The 17,808-nt window shown below is 51.7% G+C and overlaps 1 protein-coding gene across 4 annotated transcripts in view; it reads right to left on the reverse strand.

Moving 5' to 3' along the window:
• Positions 1–17,808, reverse strand: part of Syt7 (synaptotagmin 7) — a 60,435-nt gene that overhangs the window by 30,514 nt on the left and 12,113 nt on the right. For all 4 annotated transcript variants that reach the window (XM_055613738.1, XM_055613739.1, XM_055613740.1 and 1 more), the window contains exons 2-3: positions 6,316–6,419; positions 1,987–2,066 (exon numbers count right to left, since the gene is read on the reverse strand). In XM_055613738.1, coding sequence (XP_055469713.1) covers positions 1,987–2,066; positions 6,316–6,419 — 184 coding nt within the window. The remainder of the gene's footprint in view (positions 1–1,986; positions 2,067–6,315; positions 6,420–17,808) is intronic.

The raw sequence follows: 17,808 nt of genomic DNA on the forward strand, positions 1-17,808 counted from the left end.
TCCTAGAGGAAAAGATTCACTCAGTATCATTGCCCTGATGTCCACCCTGAGTCATGGGACCACTTGGATTTCTACCATGGTGCTGGAAAAGAAGATGCTCTCATAAAAGAAAGTTGGGAAAACTGGTTCCTTTACTGCAGATCTTTTTAGAGTCTTAAATGTGTCAATGGCCATCAGTATCACCTAAAGGGAGATTGGGTGTGCAGTGTTCCCCAGACTCAGCTGGCTGTGAACCTGTGGATGTGTTAATCATTTCTGAGGCACAGGTGCTCCAAGGAACACAGTTTGGGAAAGCGCTGCTGAAGACTGCAGTGTTCCAGAACCCTTGACAACATGATTCCTTTGGAGGAAGTCCTAAGCCCGTAGAGAGCTGTGCAGTAGATAAATTGCCCAGGATGGGGAATACATGATCACAGACATGAGTACTGGCTTCTATGCTCAGGGCAGAGGGTCTGGCAGGTGGAAGTAGGCTCAGATAGCCCTTCATGTGGAAGCAGGCTCAGGCTGTGGACCATGGAACTACAGGGTATCAGAGGGGCAATCTGCCCTTATCGTGCCTTACAGAGAGCCCTTTTGGGCCCTGGCTGTAGCCTGCTTCCTGCCTTGATGCCCTCCTTTCCTCTTGCTGTCTAGAGGAGGACCCTTTTTAGAATGCCTGCCTTGTCATGCGTGTCACTGTCTAGGAAGGTTATGATCACTTGTCCTCACCTGGAGCTTCAAATAGCCCAGATTGGAAGTGGCCTCCTGCTCCCCCTCACATGATCCTCAGCCCCCTTCTTCAGAAAGCTGTGTTCTTCAGAGCCTGTGTTCTGCAACAGTCCCTGAGTCCCACCAGCTCCTGTCTTTGAAGACTAGAGCGTGTGCAACCAAACTGAGCTTCAAAGACTCCCCGTGGTCTCCTTCTGAGCCTTCCACCCACCCAAGCCCTCAGTTGGCCCACCCTTCTATTCATCCCCCACCTCAGACAACCAACCCACAACTTCTGTGAAAGCCCCAAACAGGGTCAGAGCAAGAGATGAAAAAAGAGGAGGGGCAGGGAGGGAGCCCTCAGGAATGGACAGGGGAGCCAGGGGAAGAATGAGAGATGCAGGAGGGCAAGGGTGGGCAGGGGAAGGGGCAGGGAAAGTGGAGGGCCTAGAGCTGACAGGGGAGGGGTACAGGTAGGGCTGGGGGGCTCAGCTTCCAGGCAAAGCCCCTTGGCCAGCAGGCTTGATCCCATCCGGGTTAGAGTGGAAGAGGGGCTGGACAGGGCTCCCTGTGAAGGCCTGGTTTCCATGGAGAGCAAGGTGGAGAAAGCTCCATTCTCAGAGCCTGAGTCCTAGGTAGGCCTGGGGTTCTCTATTGTCATCCAGGGACTCACAGCAGAGAGCTGGCCAAGGTGGTCTTGTTCTATGGACTAGGCTCTCAGATCTCAGTAGGGAACCCTAGTCAGAGTACAATCAGTAGATCTGAAGGGGGGCAAGATGCAATAGGAAGGCAGAGCCTCTCCCCACGGGCCTGATTCCCTGGAGCTCAGCACTGAGGCTGGCTGGGGCCCTCACGGTTTGTCTCCCACTCTTTCTACGTTGCCCTTGGATCATGAGTGGAGTGGAGTGTAAAAAAAGAAACCCAGCCTATGAGGAGCCAAGCCCATTAGTAAGGTCCTGGAGAAGAGGCTAGAGGGTCCAGGGGCCTGCCAGTGCGGTGAGGACGGTGCGTGTGGTATTAAGAGTTGGATGGAAGAATCATCATAGCACATACAGAGTTCTGAGTGAGAGGCAGCCTTAAGGCTGCAGTGTCCAAAGTGTCAGGGTCTGGGGCATAAGCAGAAAAAAGGGGGCCCTGGCGTCATTCAGGGTTCTGAGACCGAGGGAGTGGGACTAGCCATGGCCTCAGGGAGTGAGAGAGATATTAGATATATGTGTAGACAGGTCTGAGGATGGGGAGAAGGGGCTTCTCCCATTTGAACTATCTGTGTACCCCCCAAGCTAGCAGCCTGGCACCTACTTGATGGCTTTCTTCTCACCGCGCCCACGCCCAGAGTCTGGCGTGCCCACCGTCTCCAAGGAGTTCTTGTAGCGCTTGCCCTGTGGAGACAGTATCAGGGTTACTCCTGAGGGAGTGAGAGCTGGACATTCCCCATGTCCCCAGAACAGGGTCACTAGGGGAGAGGAGAAACTAGAATTTAGATTATCAACAAAGCCCAGAGTCAGTGTGAGGGACTGTTGTCACTGTGGGGTACCTGTCCTATGGCTGGCCCCCTGTGGGTTCTAGGACCTGCTTTTACCTACAAGGGATCCTTCATTCCCGACCCTCAGGTATCAGGCCATCCTGTCTGCGTGTCTCCTGGGCCTCTGGCCCAGCTCCCAGAAACACAGTTCCCTCTGCCATGGACAGACGGCTCTCAGGCGCCTGGCCACGTCACAATGTCCACGTCACCACCCCCAGATGGTGGGGGCGGCATCCTGCAGGGCAAGGTTGGCAGTGGCCAATGACGTGAGTGGCGGGGGTGGGGAGCAGGCCACGTGCCTGGGCCTGCCAGAGTTGTTGGTCACTGCCTGGGGACTCCCTGGGGTCCTCATGCCCTAGGGCTAGGAGGGAGGGACAAGGCCTCTAGATAATTTTGGGAAGCGAGAGTATATCCTGATTCTGGGGGCTCCAAGGCAGCCTGGCCCCTGGACAGCCCCCTGAGTTGCTTAGCCCAGTGTGGGCAGTAAAGAGGCAGGGCAGGGTGGGCACCCTAGGTCCACCAGTGCAAGGAAGAATAGCTACGGCCAGGCCTGCTGCTGGGAAGGTGAGCACCATTCACCTTCTCGGTTTGGGTTTCTAAATTTAGCTCATGCAGAGCCTGGCCCCATTAACATTCCTGGCTGCCACCAAGCGTCCTCACGAGCACCCCACGGGCCTCGGGCCTGGCCAGGCCCCAGGTTGGTGCAGGCAGTTCGAGGATACAGGCTGGACAGGGACCAGGTCTGCCCTGCAGCCTCCTTTACCACTAGGTACTAACTGGCCCTGACCTAGCAGAGTGAGGACAGACAGAAACACAGACATACAGACAGGCATGTATGTTTCAACATTTTCTCAATGTGCATCAACACTGCAGCCATAAGATTATTCCATCCTTTCAAAGAGAATAAGAGCTGCCACAGCCATGTTTCCACATGTCCCCGCCAGCTGCAGCCCCTTCCTGGCCATGGGGATCTGGAGGAAACTACAGCAAAGCTCCCAGAAGTATGTGGGGTGCAGAGTCCTCTCTCCATTTTACCTGCAGTACCTCTGTTTTTCAGGGAACCTTGATTTGGCCTCAGTAAGGCCACAGGTGCCCCACGTCACCTTGGCCAAGACTTCTCGCCTCTTTGACCTCTCTTTCCTCCCTCCTGGAATAGTCTGATGTCACCATGTGGGTCATCACCTGGAGAAGAGACTCTTGATCCCAGACACCATCAAGTTCTCTGTTTATTTGTGTCAGCTCCTATAGCCTGGTGCAAAGCCCCACAAAAGCAAGGCTGTTCACTCTCCAGCACCTGGTACCTACAGCTAGTTCACAGCACCAACTGGAAGTCCCTTCTATTTCCCCATCCACACAGGGGCTTGGGCCTCAGGCTGTTTCCCTGAGCTCAAATCTTCAAATTCAAACATAGAGATGCTGGGCTCTCCAGGCCTACTGAGCCACACTCCCTCACCTTTCTCTGGTTTCTACCATCATCCATTACTTAAGAGGTTCAAATCTCAAACCATTCCCAACACTGATGGGGGCCATCAGGGGCTGGGCCATGCTGTGGTCACCAAGGGCTATTTTCGGAAGGACCTTAGGTAGGAGCCAGAGTCACACTCATTCCCAGCATCTGGGCAGTATGGGGCTGGGCCTTTCCGAGGGAAACCTTGGAAATTCCTCCACTGTCTCCTCTTTCTTCTGGGTACTGGCAGGAGAGCTAGCCTCGGCTAGCACCCTCTTCCAAGGATGCCCAGCTGCCCCCTTCTCAAGCTCAGGCAAGACTCTGGTTGGTGATCTTGATGGCCCAGGGCATTTGGGAGAGATTCTGCAGCTCAGAGAGCCTTTCCTGCTGACTTCTGTAGCAGGAGCCAGGGTGCTCGCTATGTGGGACAGGACCCAGGGCAGGAGTGGGCTGGGGAAGGGAGAATTTCAAAGGGCAGCACAAATCACAGAAAACCCAGGCAAGGTCCAAGAGATACAAGATGGCTTGAGAGGAGCCCAATGGCACTAGCCAACTTGTGAGGGAGGGGCTTGCCCCAGGATGATTCGGAGAAAGCCAGCTAAAGATTAAGGAAGTTATTAATGTTTGGAAATGGGATCTAGGTTGTCAAGGTGTCATGTCACTGGAGCTGAGGGGACAGGAAGGCAAGGAGAGCCCAGCTGCTGTTTGTGAAGATAGCATTTAAAGCTCCTTCTAAAGACCACGGAAACAGCCTGGGTAAAAAGGGTCCTATCATGGGAAATCCAGGATGCCAGGAGTTTGGAGTGGCATGACTGGGGTGAGGGTGGGGCACTGAGAAAGTGATGTTCTATGAAGAACAAGCCTAGAGAGACAGACTGTGATCTAGGGCCCTAGGAAGGTTGCTGGCTGGAGGTTATAGTGTGGTCAGGCCAGAAGAAAATGATGGTTCTGAAGCTCCTAGGTGCCCCAGGCACTCAGCGCTGGAAGTCCCCACCCACTACAGACCTGTCTCATACTCTGTTCCCATGGGAGATGAGGCCATTAGTACTCTGGTCTTTGAAAGAGTGCCTTCACACGAATACAGACACATTCAGAATGGCTCAGTGCATATGCGGGAGAGACTTGGACATGGAGCAGACCTCAGTTATACAAAGATCTAACAAAATGATACATATCCCCTGCTCAGTGCGTGTGTGTGCGCGCGCGCGCACACACACACACACACACACACACACACACACACACACACACAGCATTACCAGCTCACACAGTCTTCTTCCTCTGCCTTCAAACACAGACAGGCTGTCTAACTGGTCCTACAACAGGGCGACAAGGCACACACCAGGCTGCCCTGTGTGCACAGCGGCCATTTCCATGGTCTCAGAAGACACTGGTTCTCGGGACACAAAGCCCAACTCCCTCTAGTACCTTCCATGGAATTTTGAAGCAGATACAGTGGACCAAGGAACAATGGAGGGCAGCCAGCTGGCTCACACACCTGTCCATAGCAGGAGCTGGGTCACACTCACACACAGGGAGCTGGGCCTGTGGTTCTTCCCCAGGGGTGGGAGCTGCCTGTCAACAGTCCAGAATGGAGAGACTCACACGGTAAGTGAACTTGACCCTCTTGAAGGAACCACGCTGGGTTACCAGCTCCTTAGGTTCCCCATGGTCTCCTCAGCAGACCTCAAACCCTTTCCCGAAAGTACCTACCCATTCTTTTCCTGTATGGGTTTGGGGTATACATCCCCTACCCACTCAGGGTCTACGATTTAGCTTTCAGCCTGTCCTATGATTCCTCTGTGGATGCTGCCCCCAACCATCCCATTCTGAGCTGGAGGTGGGGGTGGGCATGAGGGGTAGAGGGTGCCTGATCCCTGTCTGCACCTGGGACATCTCGGGGCTTCTATGGAGATTGCTCCCTGTAGCCCTCACATTCACACTGCACTACTGAGCAGGGTGCTAGGTAGGACTGAAGATCTGAAGGGCCGCATGGGGTCCTGCGGACCGGCAGCACTTGCCTAGCTGCAGAGTTCGTGCTGAACCGGTGGCTCACAGCTCTCCCTCCCGGCGCCCTCGGGTGATGAATGTCTCTCCTGACAGTCTCGTTACTTATTGATAGCCTAATCCCGCTCGTTAATTCCCCAGCCCTCGTTAAAAATGAAAAGAAGCCGTTTGTGCTTGTACAAACCAGGAGAATCAGGATGGATGTGCAGGAGGCTGGGAGGTGGGGCGGGACGGGCGGTGCCTCCTCATTGGTCAGAAGCGATGAGACTTGACCACGCCCTCTGGGGGCGTGGGGAGGGAAAGGAGGGGTGGGACGCACCGCGGTTCCAAGGGCTTCAAATTCTCAGTCTACGCGTGTGTGTCTGCAGTTCTTTATGCATGTGAGCGCACGCGCCTGTGTAATGAATGCTCTTGCGAATGTGTCCCCTTGTGTGTGTCTCCGAGTGTAAAAAGATGTATGGGACCAAGACCCAGGCAAAGGAAGGGGGGTGAGTATGTGCGAGCTTGTGGTGCGAAGTTCTGCGCACACATCCCTGACTGTGGGCAGACAGGTCTTTTTAAGCGTTCCACAGAATTCAGACGCCAGTGATTGCAGTATGGAAGGGTGCAGGGTCAGGCCCGGCCCCAAAGGGTCTCCCAACAAGAGCCTCACCAGTTTGCGCTGACACCAGTGGCACAGGCCGCAGAGGACGATAGTGACGCTAAGGCTGACGGTGATGATTGCAGAGACCAGCAAGACATCGCGGGTGGGCGCCCCTGAGGAGGACACACACAGTCAGAGAGCTTTATGGGCCAGGCCAGGGCCACTTTCAATCTTAGAGGCCCCGGAATGGACACCCTTCCCTTCTCTCTGGCACTTTGCACGCCCAGCTTTGCTTTTTCTGCCTGAACCTGGGAAGTCCCTCCCGGCTCAGCGCCCCAGCTTCTTTGTCAATACAAATGGAAGAAACACATTGCTTGGTGATTCTGTGTAACCTTCTGAACATTTACTCTTTCAAAGGGAGAGGACACACGTGCCCCTTAGGTGCATCAAGGAGTCTGGAAGAGGCACAGCTTCTGTGTGGCCTTCTTGTGCTTTCACATGCCACACCCAATTCGGAACAGCAAAAGGGCCCAAAGGCCATCTGCCTTCTGAGCACCTTCTGGCTCCCTTAAGGGCTTGGCCAAGACCCAACAGTGGCAGGTGTAACCAAAAGGGGGTATCTGGAATCTTCTGCCCATATTAACTCAACTTCCCTTGGCTGGAAATCCTCTCCTGGTTTCTGCTCCATCCTAAAACACCAGACTTGCTTTCAGCCTTCTCATGCCTGTTGGCTCCAGCTTCCTCAGCATTATTTGCAAGGTCCCAGAAGCTCACAAGAGCTACTTGAAGCTTCCATCTTAAGCATTCCGGGGTCTCATACTTGAGGGGCAGAGACCCACTGAGGAAGGAAAACCCCAGGTTTCCGCACAGATACTTTTCCCTAACCATGGCTCTGGATAAGTCGTATGAGCTCAGTTTTCTCCCCTGGAAATGCATATTTAACAGCCTTCCCTGTCTTCCTCACAGGGGGTTGTAAACATTAGCCCAAAACAAATGTATAGAATGCAAAACCTGGACCAAAAATGACCATGTGGGGGAGTGAGCAGAGAAAAAGCAACAAGGAGCATGCATGAGCTCTAAATATGTGTGCACTGGGATGTGTCCTAAATCAAGAAGATGCAGTTTATTTACAGAGGAGCCTGCATGGGCTTCTTGGTGCCAGTGATTGTGGTAATTAAGAGTTGACGATATCTGTCTGGTCCGGGTTCCTGTGGTTTTTAGCTTCTGCCTCTCTTCTCCTCTGGGCCTCTCCTGCATAGAGGCGTCATAGACGAGGGCTCAGTGATCCCTCTCAGCTCTCAGGACCCTCAGTGTCCAACCACCATCACTGCAGCACCCTGGGGAGTCTGTTTACTCCCCCATTCTTTCTAGGAGGCTGTTTGGGTCAAACCAACTTTCTAAGACCTCCCAGGAAATGTCACCCTCACATAGCCCTAAGCAACCCACTACCTGCCAGCCTACAGTTCTAGACCAACGGTTCATTCCTAATCACAGGAAACACTTTATTGCAGCAACCATGGGCTTTGCTCTGATCCTGCCCTATGGCCACGAACAAGCCTTTGATGACTGTGACATCAGCGTCACATATGTGAAAGAGGTTCTTTACCTACAGGAACAACTTCATCCCCATGGCAACAAACGAGATAAAGATTAACTTAGTTTCACTGTACAGACAGGGTAACTGAGGCTTAGAGGGCTCTGATAACATGTTCAGTCACTGAGCTAGTGGTTGAGAACTGAGGTTCAAGCCCAGACAGTCTGGCTCAGAGTCCATACTCTTTGCCTTGGATATTGGTTGGTGGTTCCCAAAGTGTGTTCTTTGGAACACCTAGTGTTCACTGGACTCTCTTGGGGGCTGTAGAAGTAGATTCTAAGCAGAGAAGGCTGAAGCCCTCTTCAATCAAATCAGCATCATTTCCCTTGGCTTTACATCTTGGGCTTTTGTAGAAAATTACATTTGAAGGAGGGGAGGCTGAGCAAAGTTGAATCCTTCTGGAATGGTGGCTCTAGGGTCTCCTGCAGTGTGGATGCTATTATCTTTCAAGGAGCTGACTCCTCCCCAACAAGATCCCTCAGCCCCCTCAGCATCCTTCACACAGCCCTTGAAGGCAGGGTGAAACAAGTGCTTGCCATTACAAATTGCACTGATGTTGGGAATAAAAGTGACAAGATGTCCTTGGCCAGCATGCCCTCAAGTGCTGTTACCATCAAGGGGCACAAGCCTGTTCTCGCCTGCCAGCCTGAAAGAACCATTCCCGGAGGATGGAGTCACTGTGTCCCTGGGCTGCAAGGGACCTTGGAAGTCACAGAGTCAGGCCCCATGATGCATGATCCCCTCTAGATAGCCCTGGTGGTGACAGGGAGCTGCTCCTGCAGGAGGCTGGCTTTCCTGCAGACACCACTGAGGAGGCTGCTGTGGCTTGCGCTGAATCCAATCTGTCTCCCTGGAACTCGCAGCCACGGTCCTCAGCCTGCCCTCTGGGCTGCTCTGCCGCATGACAGGCCTCTGAATCCCTGCCGACAGTTCTCGTGTCCCCTTCAAGTCTTCTCCAGGCAAAGCCGCCCTGGCTCTTCTATCCCTTCCTCAGATGACATGCATGGTTTCAAGTCCCCTTATTGTCAGCACATTAACATTTGAGGAAAGGAAATGTTGCAGTCCTAGTCAGCCTATGCCCAGGGCGGAGTTCCACGACCTCTCCTTGGGCAGAGGAGACATCCTGGGTCCCCAGGGGTGAGACACAGACAAGGGCAGACAGATGACATTGGGAGACTTGGGAGGCAGGGCAAACTAGGAACTAAGCAGACACAGCCTGCTGGGCCGATTGTAGGGGCGTCCAGAGAGGAGGTGTGGGCTCAGGCTTATTGCTGCCCCTCTGCCCAGGCCTGTGCTGGCCGTGTCATCACATGGGAACTCAGCATTCATGATCAAACTGATTCCTACCTTCCTGCCCACACTACCCCCAAGCAAACCTCAGAGAAAGAAGGACCAAGGAGGTGGTCCCCTTCTGAAGGGGCCCAGCTGCCCATGCATAGAACTCTCTAGCAGGTCAACTCCATGGCATTGGCTAGGAGAGGCAAAGATTGATTCTTTAAGTAATGCTATTCCATCATGGAGGCTGGAGCCTAGAGCCTAGAATATAGTAGGTGTTCAATAAATACTTGTTGGAAGAATGAATGAGGAAGACTCCCAGGCCTTTGGGAGTAAGAATAGCTCTGGGAGGCTGCCATTTATTAAGCACCCACTGTGTACCACACTTCAGGACCTGTGAAGACAGCGGCTGTCAGTGCTCCATCTCTCCAGTATCCTTGGTGACACACAAAGACGTGCTCAGTAAATATTTGTTGAATGTTCAATGTCTGCATATGTTATCTCATTTGTCACCCAAACAAGATAGAAGGGAAGAGATGGGAGAGGCGTCAATGACGGTCTCAGAGCCTCTCTCTTCTACACACACACACACACACACACACACACACACACACACACACACACGGGCACGCATACACATTTCAAACCAGGACCCAGTTTATTCTTTCCACGTGCCAAACTTTGCCATACAAACCCTTGAGTTGTCAAGACCCTGATGGAAACACCTCCACGAAGCCTTCCTTAATCTGTCCAACAAGAGTCACTGTCTTCCACTTCAGTGTGCCCATTACACAGTGCCTGCAAGATTCCTTAGAGTGTAGTGATTAAGTGCTGTGGCTCGAGAATCAGACTTCAGGGCTCAAATTCTGGCTCAGATTCTTCCAAGCCATGTGACCCTATCCCTGAATACCTTGGTTTCTCTACCTGAGAGTGAGGGCTAATAATAGCACTGTTTTCCTTGGACTACTGGGAGACTAACAGGAATTAGCACATATAATGTGCTTAGCACAGGGCCTGACACAGAGTAAGCAGTAAATGCTAGCTATTCTCATAGCATCACTACATTGTGCCCGGGCCACAGATATCTGGGACAGGGAGCTGGGCTCACTGAGAATGAAACACTGAACTCCCCCAAGGACAGCAGAGGCCAAAGGTCACAGTGCATTAGCTTCTTTGTATGCTTATCCACCTCTACCCCAGGAAGCACCCCTACCCCCTAGAAGCTTAACTATGGAAGGTGTCAGTGGGTGATTCTGGGATGGAAGGGGGAAGGGCTGGGACATGGGGACGTGGGGTAGGGGCAACAGCTGGAAGCTAGGCTGGGCCTCAGGTGTGAACTGTAGACCCAGCGCAGTCCTTGGTAAGGCTTTGCTTCCACTGCCTCTCATCTCCTCAGCAAGCCATGATTTATGGATGAACAGAATCAAACAGGACCGCAGGCTGCTGGGAGGCCCTGGGGAAGCTGCTTGAGAGGCAGTGGACTTCTGAGGGCAAGCTCACTGGCTGCCTGGTGGGGGGAGGGCAGGCATATGCACAAAGAACACAGATACAAACACCGCAGCCCTCTCATGTACTCACACGCAACATGGAGACTCATCTCTGACACAGATATGCATACACATACACACATATACATACATACACATGGCCAGGGCCACGAGCAGATATCCAGTCCACCTTATCACTCATGAGGCTTGGGGCTTTCCGGTGCCTCCTCTGGCCTGCTATTCTCAATCCCGAGTCATTTGTCCACTCACATATTGTCTCCTCTTTCCTTTCGAGGTAGAGGGAAGTAGGTATAGTAACGCTTCCTGGAAGCTCATGACCTGGGTTCAAGCCCCAGTTCCATCACTGACCATCTGCACAACCCAAGCAAGGCCCAGGGTAGGTCTCATAGCTCTCCCTTTCCATGTTGATGATCAGTCCTTCACTCTCCTGGTGTGGTGCTGTTAGGACTAAATGACAGCCAACATTCATTGGGGACACCTAGTGTGGCAGATACCACACCAAGCACTTTCTGCATACCATCTCTAGAACCTTGGGCTATTCCCAACTGACAGGAGAAGAAGCAGAGGCCTGGAGAATCAAGGTCCTTGAGCCTGTGCTTTCCCAGCATGCTACAATGACCTCCCTCTGTCATGAGCCACGCTCTCTATTGCCTAGCCATTCCCATTTACCTCCTTCCCACATGCATGTGGCCAGTCATTTCATGTCTAGGGGGCTTTGCATGGTGTCTTAGTTAGCTTTCCATTGTTGTGATAAAGACAATGAGCAAAAGCAACTTGGGGAGGAAAAGGTTTCTTTCATCTTATACTTTCAGGTACCACTTAGTCAGTGAGGGAAGTTGGGGTAAGAACCCAAGCAGGACAGGAAACTGGTGGCAGAAATTGAAGCAGAGCCATGGAGGAATGCTGCTAACAGGCTCAGTCCTCCTGTCTTACTCAGTTTGCTTTCTTATGCACCACAGGACTATCTGCCCAGGGGTGGTATCACCCACAGTGGACTGGGCCATCATATATCAATTATTAATCTAGAAGATGCTCTATTGACTTGCCTATGGACCATCTGGATGGAGGCATTTTCTTAATTAAGATTAAGATTACCCCTTTCTAGATATGTGTAGGTTTGTGTCAGGTTGATTGGATGGCTGTTCCTTACAGTCTTTTCCTCAAGGCTCTTGGCCAAAGATGGTCTTCATTGCCTCCCATAAGCCTCTCTTTCTGTTTTTTGTTTGCTTAGTATTTTTGAGGTTTTTTTTTAAAATTGTTTATTTTTACTTAATATGCAATGTTTTGCTTGTGTGTGTTTTGCCTGTATGTCCTTGTGAGGGTATCAGATTCCCTGGAACTGGAGTTACAGATGGTTGTGAGCTGCCATGTGTATGCTGGGAACTGAACCCAGGTCCTCTGGAAGAACAGCCAGTTCTCTTAACCACTTTACCAGAAACCTCTCTATGTACTGGAACTATTAGCTCTCTATATCCTCTCCACACTGGGAGTACCTGCAGAGCTGAGACCCCAGATTCACTATCTCTGCAGCCAAACATCCACAGTTAGGCTGAAGAGATAATTGCTAAATAAATGCATGCAGTCATCCAGTTCCAGGAAAGTCCACTTCCCTCAGGAATCCCCCTTCTCCCCGCAACAAGGACACAGCAGTGTCTTCTTTCTCCAAGAAAGAACTGACTGACCTTCTGTCTTATTCCCTTTTCTTGGGCATAGACCTGTTCCCTCAACCAATGCCCTGTCTTCCTATTGTTCGTGTAGCCCAGATCATGCTATAGGGGGGCTACTGGGCCTGCCAGAAATATATACACAAGGTCCCCCTCAAATTTACTCACATTTGTACTCATAGATAGTGACATGCATACTCCCTGTTTCTACTTTCTCTCATCACTCTCAGTCTGGACTGTCCCCTTTCCTGGTGGCTCCTTCTGGCATCCCCAGCTTGCATGCCATTGAACTCCTAACCAAGTCCGTTTGTCATAGTTGTTGATAGCACTGAATCAGGTCCACAGCCATCAGCACTTCTTTGAAAGTAAATTTCTTTATGGGGGATGGGGTGAAACAGGGTTTCTCTGTGTAGCCCTGGCTGTCTTGGAACTCAATATGTAGACAAGGCTGGCCTCCAAATCACAGAGATCCACCTGCTTTTGCCTATAGAGTTCTGGTACTAGCATGAGGTCACTACACCTAAATGAAAGTAAATTTCTTATGCCCATTTTACAGTGAAGGAAACTGAGGGTAAGAAGGGTTGAGAGCCTGCCCAGGAGCACAAAGCAAGAGAGAGGTAAAACCAAGATGGGACCTGAGGTCTTCAGGACCTATATCCCCTGGCTTTCCTCAGTTCTACTCTAGGGGTGCTATGTTTTAAAATACTCATGGCTAGAGGGAAAAGAAAGAGATCGTGTGAACACTAGATAAAGAAATCAGTGAACGGGTTTGTCCTGGCTAGAGTTTTGTTTGTTTGTTTGCTCTTGTCAACTTGACACAAGATAGAGTCATTTAAGAGGAGGGAAGCTCAACTGAGAAATGTTCCCACCAGAATAGCCTGTGGGCAAGCCTATGGGAGCATTTTCTTAATTAATAATTGACGTGGGTGGTGCCATCCTCTGGAAGGTGAACTTAGATGATGATCCTAGATGGTACAAGAAAGCAGGCTGAGCAAGCCATGGAGAGCAAGCCAGTAAGCAGTCTCCCTGCATGCCTTTTGTCCCTAGGTTCTTGCCTTGAGTTCCTGCCCTGACTTCTTTCAATCAAGAACAAACTCTTCCCTCCCCAGGTTTCTCTTGGTCATGGTGTTTTGTTTTGTTTTGTTTTGTTTTTTTAAATCACAATAATAGAAACCCTAAGTAAGACAGGGATCTTTCTCAAGCGCTTCCCAGAAGGAGCCAGGGCTGGTTTCCCCAGCACTTCAGACACCCCCTCTGGCATACATTGCCTGGGGATCTTCCCCTAGGTGCTGGCCTGATAAAGCACTCTCACTTAGTAGAAGCTCAGCCTGCTTAAAAGTCCCAGAAGAAGCTGGGGGCCAGATGCTGGAACTGGGAGTAGAAAGAAAAGAGAGTATTCTGAGGATGTGCTCAGGGCTCCATCATTGGTACTGATTAGGGTACAGCCACTATGAGAGAGAAAAAGAGAGAGAGAGAGCACAGTGTTGGGGGTGGTTGGGTCTATGTCTGCCAGCACCTTCTTATCCTGAGCCCGCCTCCTCCCACCTGATTCCTGCACTATGCAGCACCTCCCCCAGCCCCCAGGATGATGCTCAAGGTGGAAGGCAGTGAAAGCTGGAGTCATGGCTTTACACAGGAAACCCTCCTCCAAGTGCACACTGAGTATATGGAAACTGGGGGAGGGGGCACATTTACAAGTGGACAGAGCCTACCAGCCTGGGGTAGGTAATGTGGACATGGGAAAGGAACACTTGGAATGTTAGTGTCACCTCCCTTCTTCCTCCAACCCAGCACACACCAGAAAGCCAGGAAGTGGTGAGAGAGAGGAAGACAGAACCTCTGAGCCAAACCCTGGAGCCCATCAGGCAGGCAAAGCTCTGCTGCTTGGCAGTCAGTAGAATTTTCTGTCCTCTCTTCACTCAGAAACTCCTCCTTCCAGGCCACCCACCTTGGAGCCTGGCAGCTCTCTCGTTGCAAGGGAAAGAGAAAATGAGATGGGTTGGGAGAAAAGGAAAAAGGAGAGGAGAGACTGCAGCACACTTTTCCAAGGAAAGCTGGGTCTTGGCCCTCCCTCATATCCTCCTGGACATTGTCTCTGAGTGTCCTTCAGAAAGCAGTGGAGAAGCCCACAACACCTTGGGCCTCACCTGGAGCAAGAACAAGAGGAGGCCTGAGGGGAATTGTTTTGGAAAGTTACAAGTAACTGAAAATAGGGGCTTAACACAAGCAAGCTTCCTCAACCTTGACTGTAATAAAAACAGATAATGCGTGAGTGAGCTGGGGAGAGCATGCTGCCAGGGGCCGCAGAGGCCGGCTGCATGCAGACAGTTTAGAATTCAGAAGAGATGCCAAGTGAGTAAACAGCGAATGAAGGATTATCTGGATGGGCCAGGAGCCGGCCCAGCAAGAATTGGATAGGGACATGTCAGGATCCACAAGCACTCAGACCCCTCACCAAGGGATGAGGCCTGGCGAGCTACAGGGCCTTATCCACACCTTCCCTATTTCTGCTCTCTCTTCCAGCAGACATCACCATGGCCTGGGGAATAATAGCTCACATCTGCACTGCATGGAACAGTTTGCGAAGTGCTGGACAGTTTACCGGAGGTTTCACATCCATTATCGCACTTAATGAAGGTCATGAGGGCATCTTCTGTCCAGTAACCTCCTCCTCCTCCTCACACCACAGCCACCTCCACCTCCCACAATTCCTGGCTTACGGAGGACTGGAATTGCTTTGAGTGCTGGTCTTTGGCCTCAAAAGAAGAGGAGGGGAGACAGACCATCTGTAGAGCATAAAGATCTGCTGAGGCCACTGGGATCAAAGCCATTCAGGATGGACAAGTTCAAATGTCAGCTCTGTGCTGGATATCTAACCAAGTTATCCAGGAACCTGCTGCTCTCCCATCCCACCTGTTCCCAGAGCTGATGAGCTGCCTGGGTGGCCGTGAAAGCGATCACATCCGTCAGAGCAGCAGGGACCCAAGAAGGGAGGAGCTTGCAAGGGCCTCTCCAGCAGGAGTGTGGAGCGGGGGTAGGATCAGGGATGTGTGATGATTAAGTATGAGCCTTGACCACTAGTTACTCCTATGAATAATGCATTGTTGTGCCTTGGCCTAAATCAGCATCTTATTGTTATTAATAATACACGGCAGCACAGAGGCTGGGGTTGGAACGCTCTGGCTCTGCTGCATCTCATTGGAGGATCTCGGAGCACTGCACAATTTCTCAATACTGATGACTCAACTCCACCTCCCCAGGCTACAGCCTTCCTTATGGGCCAGGAAGGGCACCTGTCCTTCTCTGACTTCCTCCCACCTGAGGCTTGGAGCCTCAAAGGCCACATGAGTGAGGACTCATCCATCCTGAATTTCACATCTTTGGGCAGGACTTTGGGCGGGGGAGGGGAGGACACTTAATCTTTGCCAGCTCAAGGGCTCTTGAAGATGCAACATTATGTGAAGCAGCTTTCCAGAGATGTTTAAGAAGGAAAGAGAGAACTTGGAGAGGGACTCCACACTGATGGAGGTCTGAATCCAGCTCTGGCCTCAGAGCTGTGTGACCTTGGGCTACTCACTCACCTCCCTGTTCTCAGCCTTGTAGCTAGAATGTACGGTGTTTGAGAGTCCCTCCTGTGTGTGATATCAGTCACAGGGTTAGTGAGTTGGAGGACCAAGGGACTGGGTGCTTTGGTGCTGCCCGTGGTCCTGAAACAGACGCAGCCCGGCTGTTCTCTGTCCTTGGTGCTGAACAGTCCTCCGTCCCAGAGCTGTGGCCTCCTTTACACCGCCCCTCGCATTGTTCCTATAGAGGAAGACCAAGAAACCTGAACTTCCTCAAAATTACAGCGAAGTAAGTCTGTCTCCCTCTGCCAATCCTTCCTGACCAACCCCCAGCTGAAGCCTCGAGAAGACCTCCAGAACGCTTTTTCTTTAGATGGTGAGGTCCCTGCAAGGCACGAGTCTCTCTGCTAATGAAAATATCACACCTTCTTCCTTATAGGGCAGTCTGCCACACTGCCTCCTTGTGGCAGTCTTGGAACTGCACCCAGAGCAGGAGCACAGAAGGTCCCCAGTGGTGGTGCAGGGTATGCAGGGAAGGAGCAGCAGACGGCCTGGCCCCCGCCGCCCCCTCACTGCTCCTAGGGCAATCTGGCACTCTGAGCTTGCATCATTGGCCAACATACGCACGCTCCAACTCGTCTGTCCTTGCCCCGGCCTGGTTGGGCGCCATGCTGCTCCGGTCACAGTGCAGACCCAACTCAGATGACCAAACTGCACCAAGCAAAACTTGCTGCTTCCTCCTCCAGGTGGTGGGTGGCGTTGACTTGACAAGCACCAGCCTTTCCTCTCACTACTAGGCCAGCAAACGCCTATTATTTGCTTCCCTTGGGGCAGTTCCATACCTCACAGGCACCTAGATGAGAACCTTCTCACAGCCCTTCCCTAGGAAAGAGGGAGGTGCTTGGGGAGGAGGCCATGCCCACAAGACACACCCAGTCTACAAGTGGGAGGCTCTTCAAGAAGCAAGTGTGTTTGGTGATTCTACGGTATGTTTGAAGTTAGCCTGCCTGGCTGAAGAAACTGGCCCCAACCACCCAAAACAAAAAAGCAGGGATCAGGGGCTAAGGACAGAGCTCAGTTGGTAGAGTGCTTGCCTACCATGCACCAGGTCCTACGTTTGGTTCTCAGCACATCATAAACTAGGAATAATGGTGCACATCTGTGATTCAGCAATCAGGGTGTGGAAGCAGGATGATCAGATTAGTCTTGGAATACCCCGAAACTCTACCTCGGAATGAACAAACAAAGCAAAGCAGATAAAATCACTGAAAACAACACTAAACCACAAGTTCTCTGAATTCAGGGAAGGAGTGAAGTTAATTTGCTTTAATTACAGTAAATCTATCTAGTACTATTCACTGAGCACTTATTATGTGCTAAGCACCGAGCTAAGAGCTCTGCAAACATCATATACTTTAGCCTTACAAACACCCGCAGAAGGGAGCATCACGTCCAGCCTCTTACAAATGAAGAAAGTGGGGCTCGGAGAGTAAGCCGGTGGACTTGAGCTCTAGTATAGGAAACCCTATCTGTCTACCCTTACACTTCAGCTTTCTTCTACTGTTAGAGGGGCCTCACCATCCCTTAGGTATCTTCAAGGCCACACTCCCCCTCCATCACCCCGGCCTCTCATCTGACACACGGAGGAGACTGTAACACCCTGCGCTCAGCAGTACTGCAGCCTTACTAAGTGCTGTCATAGTCACTGACTGTGCTGACACGGAGAGGGGAGGGCAGGCAGGAATGACCTGACTCTGATTTAACAGGAGTTAACACAAAGGCTCAAAGGAAGGGGTGGCTTGCCCTGGGTCACATTTGAGTCAGAACTCAGTTAAAGATGGTGGACCTGCTGGTTCACTGCTTACTTCCCAACTTGCTCAAGGCTGGAGTCCTGGCACACAAGGCAGGCAAATCCTCAGGGGCTTCATTTCCTAAGAGGCTTTCTGAGGCCTTGACCC

Source organism: Psammomys obesus, unplaced genomic scaffold (genome assembly GCF_907164565.1).
Source record: "Psammomys obesus unplaced genomic scaffold, mPsaObe1.curated_primary_1811, whole genome shotgun sequence".
NCBI lineage: Eukaryota > Metazoa > Chordata > Mammalia > Rodentia > Muridae > Psammomys > Psammomys obesus.